Here is a 7196-nt window from a genome sequence, read left to right as displayed (position 1 = left end):
AAAGACATTTCGTCCAAAAACATTTGGTTCAAAGGTCATTTCGTCTAAAATACAATTGGTCCAAAGGATATTTCATCCAAAAGACAATTGGTCCAAAGGACATTTCGTTCAGGGATGTTTAGTTAAAAGTACATTTCGTCCAAAGAACATTTGGTCCGGTAACACTTGGGGGTCTAGGTTTTGTTTCTATTAGAAGAGTAAAAGTGATGCATATAACATTATAACTCAGTAGCTTCTTATTTCTAACAGAAATTTGAAATAGAGATTTATTCCGCAATTTTCATTTGGATTGGACAAATATATGCTGAGATATTCAAAAAACATAAACGCCTGAAAACAAAATGGCCGAACAACAAGAATGAGGGAAAGGTTGCAGTTTGAAGTACGTTGCTGTAATAACTGCTAACATGACATATAAAATTTTCATGTTGTGAATGAAATAATTCTAAAATAAGTACCGTTAACTAAATTAATGGAGTTTAAATTTGAGTAAGTAAAATATTAGGTATTCAAACCTTTGTGTTAGTTAAGTGCAAAATAATGTGTCAAGTATTTTTGAAGAAATACTGAGAATAGAAAAATACACAATTGTGAAACACATTCTTAGTGTCTAAAGTACTCTTAAACTGTCACATTCTTGGCTGCAACATTGTGAAAAGTGATTGACAAATAAAAGATGAAAGTTTGAACATTTCGTGTAGAATATACGTATCTTTTCAGGTTAACCAAGTCTGTTTTTTATTTGTAGACTATTGATAATGTGTAACTTGGGCAGGCGTTTTTATATAATTAGTGAGTTGTATGACAAACCAGAACTGTTAACTTTTCTTTTATTTTTATTTCAGTGTCAATCTTTATGCAAATACAGTATATAATTTGGCTTTCATATTGATTTTCCCGGTACAGTACAGTATATTTAAGATAACCATTCCAAAGTTTCAAACCAAATACAAGATTCACATGACCATGCGGAGGTAATGTTGTCCTCAAATGAAGAGGGAGTTTGCTCTTTAAAGGGTTGTTTATTATTTCGCGTGGAGATGAATTCCTTAACTAACGAAGCTACAACTCTATTTCTGTTAAGCTAAAACTGTATTTTTGTAAAATTGTTTATGAAAGCAAGTAAAAGGTGGAATATCTCAGCATATATTTGTTCTATTGAAATGAAAATTGCGGAATAAATCTCTATTTCAAAATTTCCTTTAGAAATAAGAAGCTAATGGCAAGTAACACTCCTCTTTTCTTTCTAGAAAAGAAAACTGTTGAGCGGACCGAGGCGTTGAGTGGTGGAAGGTGACTCTGACATACTGTTATTAGCACTTTTGATATTTCACGATCAAGTTTTGTATTGGTTTGTGTCCCACCCAAACAGTTTTCTTTTTTCCAGGAAAATACGAAATCTGTATAGCCTCATTTTTTGTCTACAATATCTGCATAATTTCATTCACTTTGGTTCATTTCTTCTGGCTTTTCCGGCCTCAAGTTTCAAACTTCTGTATGGGGGCTTTTGCCCCTAAAACCGTTTTTCCGCAGAAAATTAAAAACCCCTTATTTGTTTATTTTTTGCGTATTGTCCCTACTCAAAGTTTCGTTGCAGTTCTTCATGTCTTTTACACACATCTGACTTACTGTTATTAGCACTTTTGATATTTCGCGATCAATGGTTTGGAGGGTTCCTTGCCCCACGTAACCGTTTTTTACACGAAAATACGAAACACGTATTCCCTCATTTTACGCCTGCAATATGTGTGCACAATTTTGTTCACTTCGGTCCACTTCTTCTTGCCTTTCAGTCGTCAAGTTTCCAAATTTTTAATGGGAACTTTTGCAATCCTAACCCTTTCTCCGCAGAAAGAAATATGTATTCGTTTATTTTATGTGTAGTATTTTCCTGCCAAATTTTATCAAAATTGGAGTGTTACACTTGGGAAGTATTACTTGTGAGTCATATTGTTATACGCATCACTTTTACTCTTCTAATAGAAACAAACCGCGGATCGCCAAGCGTTACCAGACCAAATGTTCTTTGGACGAAATATCCTTTGGACCAAATGTCTTTTGGATGAGAAAGTCCTTTGGATCAATTGTGTTTTGGACGAAATGTCACGGTCATCGAAATGTCAAATTGTAAAGTCAAATGAAATAACATATGGTATATAATCAGGCCCCAATCCCAACTGGGAAGTTATCATACGCGTATCAGTTTTATTATGACACATATCCTTAGGGTACCGAATATTTGCGAAAAATTGAGTATCTTACAAGCCGTTCAACTTAGAGAGAACAAATTCAGCATATAGCTCTTTATTAAGAATAAACACAACGTGTCCTGTCATTTTTAAAAACGTCTTTTATGAACGGGGGGATTGTCTATATATTGGAAATTGGTAGTGGAGTGATTAGTAAAAATAATCGGAAACGATTGATATTAGTTGAGAAAGAAATTGAGGAATGAAAACTACAGTCCTTCTTATTTTATACCCACTGCTTTCTATCATAATAATTGCTGAAGCTTGTGTTTAATATATGGAGCGTTTAGAGCATAAGGCAATAAAGCTATAAAGTTGTGAAAAAAATGGACATAAAATTTGTATTCCAAGCTGAATTAAATGGGCATTTTAAATTAGTACGGCATGCTTAATTATATGGAAAACTATCTTTTCTTTTTTACGTTGATCTATTTATCTTGATTTGAGGCTTTCAAATTTCATCCTGTTTTCTACTTAAATGTATAGGTAAGCCTACAAAGAAATAAATATATATGATAAAATTAAATTCATCTTAATCTGGAAGATAAGAAACACTTATCATTGTATATCATAAAGGTCAGATCCACCGATATTGTAACAGAGCGGTGCTTGAGCGATTGACAGTAGGAATTCAAACTCCGATAAGTGAGAATTTCACAGTCTTGTTTTGTTTCAAGTGTAACCTCTTTAGTCAATGAAGAGAAGGACGTGGATCATGGTTCAGAGTTGATGACGATACGTTTTGGTGGGTCGGAGTTGGTCACAATGGTTCAGAGCGGTTCATAGTTGGTGATGGGTCCATTTTGTATTAATTTCTACATTCTGCATTCTACCATTCATTTCATAATTCACAATCACCCTGTCCTTTAGCTTAAAGACACAATCGTGGAACATAGAATTTAATATTAGTGATGTAATAAATAAACAATTGGGCACTTCTTGTTTTACCTTGGTGCATTATACTTTTGCAATGGTAAGACAAATGTTTATCTCTTCTAGCAGTTTCACAGTTATACATTTCTAGAGGTGGTCACGGAGTTTTTAATGAAGGATTTATTACCATCTGGAACGCTCGCTATTTTGCACAAGTTAGCATAATGACTCAAGACTCTTACAATTTTTTTAAATTTTAGCAATACTTCTAAATGACATACCATTTGCCTCTCCTTGTCATTTTCACCCGTATTGAGACTCTCCGGGGAACCTTGAGGCAAATCTTTTTCCTCGACATGGGGTACCTTTGAAATTATAAAATACGCGTTTTCCAGTTTTGACATCTGTTTTATCGTTTCAGACTTTTATTAGTGCCAATGGGCTTCGTATTTCCATGCTTCTTTATTCTCTTAATTTTCAGATACAAGCCCCCATGCCGTAAGTGTCTGCGGACCACCGATGCGCAACTGGCGACCTTTCGCCAAAAGTTGGTAATCCCGGAGCTACGGTCCGTAGTGGCCCCACTTCCATTTTGAAAAGAATACTACCAGCGGCAGAGACTCGACGAAACGCCAACGAACCACAAAATACCTCCCCCAAAATATGTTAAATCGCCTATATGCCTGATTTGTTTATATTTAGCTGAGTGTAAAATCTCTAGGAAAAAGGCAAGTATCCAGATTTGGTGCAAACCTTAACCTTCAATTTACTTGCCACATATTCTCCTGACTTCGCCACATAAACGATGAAAAAATCTCGCTTGTAGAAGGATAAATTATTGAGGTTTTAATTTAGCCAATCAAATAAATCCCTCTATGTCGAGTTCTGTGAGATGGCAGGCCTTACTGTGAACCGTTTCGAGATTTATTGCTTTCTGGTGGGGTAGTATCTATATGCAAAATTTGAGAAAATCGCCTCTCGGAGCCTCTTCTCTTTAGTAATGTTGCCCAGAGATGGTGTGGGTCAATGAAACCTTGATCCACATCATACTGTCCCACGACCCACCATGATCCAGAATGACTAAACACCCAACGTGACCCATTCACCCACCATGAACTGCTCTGAACAACCACCAACAATAAACAACTCTCAACCATTGTGACCAACTCCGACCTATTAAAATACATCGTCATTAACTTTGATCCATGATCCAAGCCATCCTCTCTACAAGAGGTTACATTTGTAATAAACTCATTTTTTCCAGTAGTTAGCTCTTCTAAAAACTCACAACCTGCATCTCAAAAAAACACTAGTAAGTCCTATTGCCATTGTTACAATTGGAAACATCAAAATCCAAAAGAGCCTTAACTTCTTTCTTCATTACAACCAAATAAAGAAAAAATAAGAAAATGGAGGTCTTGAAAGTAAAACGTAGACAAACTATCCAGTGTTCAAAAAATGCTATCTAGAAGGCACTGAGCAGAATAGGTCGGTGGGTCAATGGGTCAGTGTGAGTCACGGTGAGTGGTGTTTGCAGTGGGTCACGCCTTGTTGACCTACGATTCACTGCCCACTCACAAATCTTGACGCATTTGACCCACCGAGCCACTAAATCTCTGATTTAACATGTAGTATGTAATTTAAAAGACGTAACCTACATCTACACATTTTTTTTCGATTGCGAAGGCTAGCTTGATACATATACTAGTTGAGATGGTAATTACTTCTTAAGGTGATAAATTGATACGATTAAAACGACCATCTTGAAGTGTGTATAAACTACACTCCAAAGTTATTAGAAACGCTTTCGCGACCCGAGAAATCTGTTACTTCGACAAATATTTAAGTAAGTTTTTACATTTTATTAATCAATTCTCCAAGCCTCTCATCCTGTGAAGATGAGGATGAATTTGGAGATAACGCCATTGAGTGCCTCACTACCCATCACAATGACCCAGAAAACAATGGATAACACTTTACAATCAGTCGTTTTACACTATTTTTACATGTCACTCCTCCCAACTTCCATCCCTTGAGGTATCTGACTTCCACAATATTATTTTTTTATATTGAAAGTAATATGTCTCTCATGTTAGGTAAAAGTTGCGTCAGACATTCTGGAGTTTCGCTGGAATATACTTGTATACATACATCAAAACATTGAGAGTTGTGTGAGGAACGCTTTCGATGTTGCTCCTGTAAATTCAAAATCCAAGTTGCATAGTCGCTCATGCCAAAACGTGGCATTAAATGACATTGTGTTTGTAATAGCGTCACGAACTCAAACTATGATTTGACACTAATCTCAGTCACTTGAGACATTTTATTTTTCATCCTTTATCGCCCGCCATGATGATGGATTTTGAATCGATTGAGTTGATTTTGAGTTTAAGCAGTGAGGCTATATGAGACGTAAACCTACTAATAAACGTAGAATCCGAACTACATGAGCTCTTTCTTGGGGGCCGAATCTGGGTCTCCCACGCCGAAAGCGTGTACGCTATAAGCTTAACCACAAAGGACTTTACGATTAGAGTTAAAATTGGACTTTAACGCTATCAGAGTTGTAATTATTAATATCTGCAACAACGACAACTATGGATTCGACACTAATATCGACCGCTTTCACTATATATATATCCCCCTTCAACTCCAACTAGCTTACCCCGAGAGTACTCTATTTAGACTGTAAGCACTATATGTAGGAAGTTTGTTTACATGATGGAACACACACACACACAATATATATATATATATATATATATATATATATATATATATATATATATATATATATATATATATATATAGGGCCAGTCCTTAAAGTAGTAGGACTGAGTCAATTAAAAAAAAGATATTGATAGAAATAACACTTACGCTTAATATTCTTCGAAATATAAACCTCCTACATCCACACACCGCTACCAGCGGGATTTCTAGTTTTCATGCGCTTCTTAGAAGGCGGAAATTTGAATGCTGTTCAGATGCCTCGTCACGGCCTGTTTTAATGCTTCCACCAAGCCGTGATGATGTCCTTTCAGAGTGCTTTTAAGACGAGGAAGAGGAAAAAGTCTGGTGGGGCAAGGTCGGGACTGTAGGGTGTCTGAGGCAAGGTTGCAATATTATGTTGGGTCAGATACGCCACCACTCGGAAGGCTGTGTGGCTCGGCGCATTGTCATGATGCAGTCGCCAGGAGTTGGCGATGGCTGGGTGGACGCGGACGATGCGTTTCCTCAGCCGTCCCAGGACCTCGAGATAAAAAATTGCATTAACAGTCTGTCCGGGTGCAACAAATTCCCTGTGGATCACTTCTTGTGAATCGAGAAAGCAAATATGCATGTTTTTAATTTTTCATTTAGTCATGCTCGCCTTTTTGGGGCGTGGGGAATTTCTTGTGTGCCATTCCGCGCTTTGACGTTTGGTCGCAGGGTCATACTCAAACGTCCACGTCTCGTACCCAGTCACCACATTGTCTAACAAGTTTGGATTTTCACTCACTTCTTCGAGAATGTCATAGCAGATCCGTTTGCGAACGTTCTTTTGCTCTCCTGTCAGCACTCGCGACACCAACTTTGCACAAATTTTCCTCATTTGCAATCGGTCGTGCACAATTTCGTGAACTTTAGCAATGCAAACTTCATCGGCAATCATGCGAATAGTTAATCTTCGGTCACTGTCCAGCAAATTCTTCACTCTTGCAACATTTTCCTCCATTTTGGAGCTCGAAGGTCGTCCTGACCGTGCAGCATCTTCAACTTCTTCTCTTCCCACCCTAAACAGCTTGTGCCACTCAAACACACTCGATCTTCCAATAGCGTTGTCACCGTACGCCGTCTTGATCATTTCATGAGTCTCTTTCCCAGTTTTACCGATCTTCACTCAAAATTTGATGGCATAACGCTCTTCCAAAAGATTGGCCATGACGCAGCGTGACAAGGATCATTCGCAGGGATTACAATGACGAGCGATCTTTACCCTGCTATGGCTGGCAGCCGACTGGCACTGCTTCCTGTCTTTCCTTAGACCCACCTCAACCAACAACAGGTGGAGTAACCGCCGTTAGTCTGTATACA

General features: G+C 37.6%; 1 protein-coding gene across 1 annotated transcript; it reads right to left on the bottom strand.

Annotated features, from left to right (window-relative positions):
- Positions 1-6474: 6474 nt before the first annotated feature.
- LOC145682960 (protein GVQW3-like) lies at positions 6475-6966 on the bottom strand. The gene has a single exon (XM_081754321.1). The coding sequence runs from the start codon at positions 6964-6966 to the stop codon at positions 6475-6477; it is 492 nt and encodes a 163-aa protein (XP_081610447.1).
- Positions 6967-7196: the final 230 nt, after the last annotated feature.

Source organism: Thermobia domestica, chromosome 4 (assembly GCF_964235325.1).
Source record: "Thermobia domestica chromosome 4, izTheDome1.hap1.1, whole genome shotgun sequence".
NCBI lineage: Eukaryota > Metazoa > Arthropoda > Insecta > Zygentoma > Lepismatidae > Thermobia > Thermobia domestica.
This window is presented reverse-complemented; position numbering and strand designations above follow the sequence as displayed.

What these genes read in the sequence shown, in the direction of transcription:
- LOC145682960 (XM_081754321.1), bottom strand. Translation starts at nt 6,966, where the DNA reads ATGATCAAGACGGCGTACGGTGACAACGCTATTGGAAGATCGAGTGTG.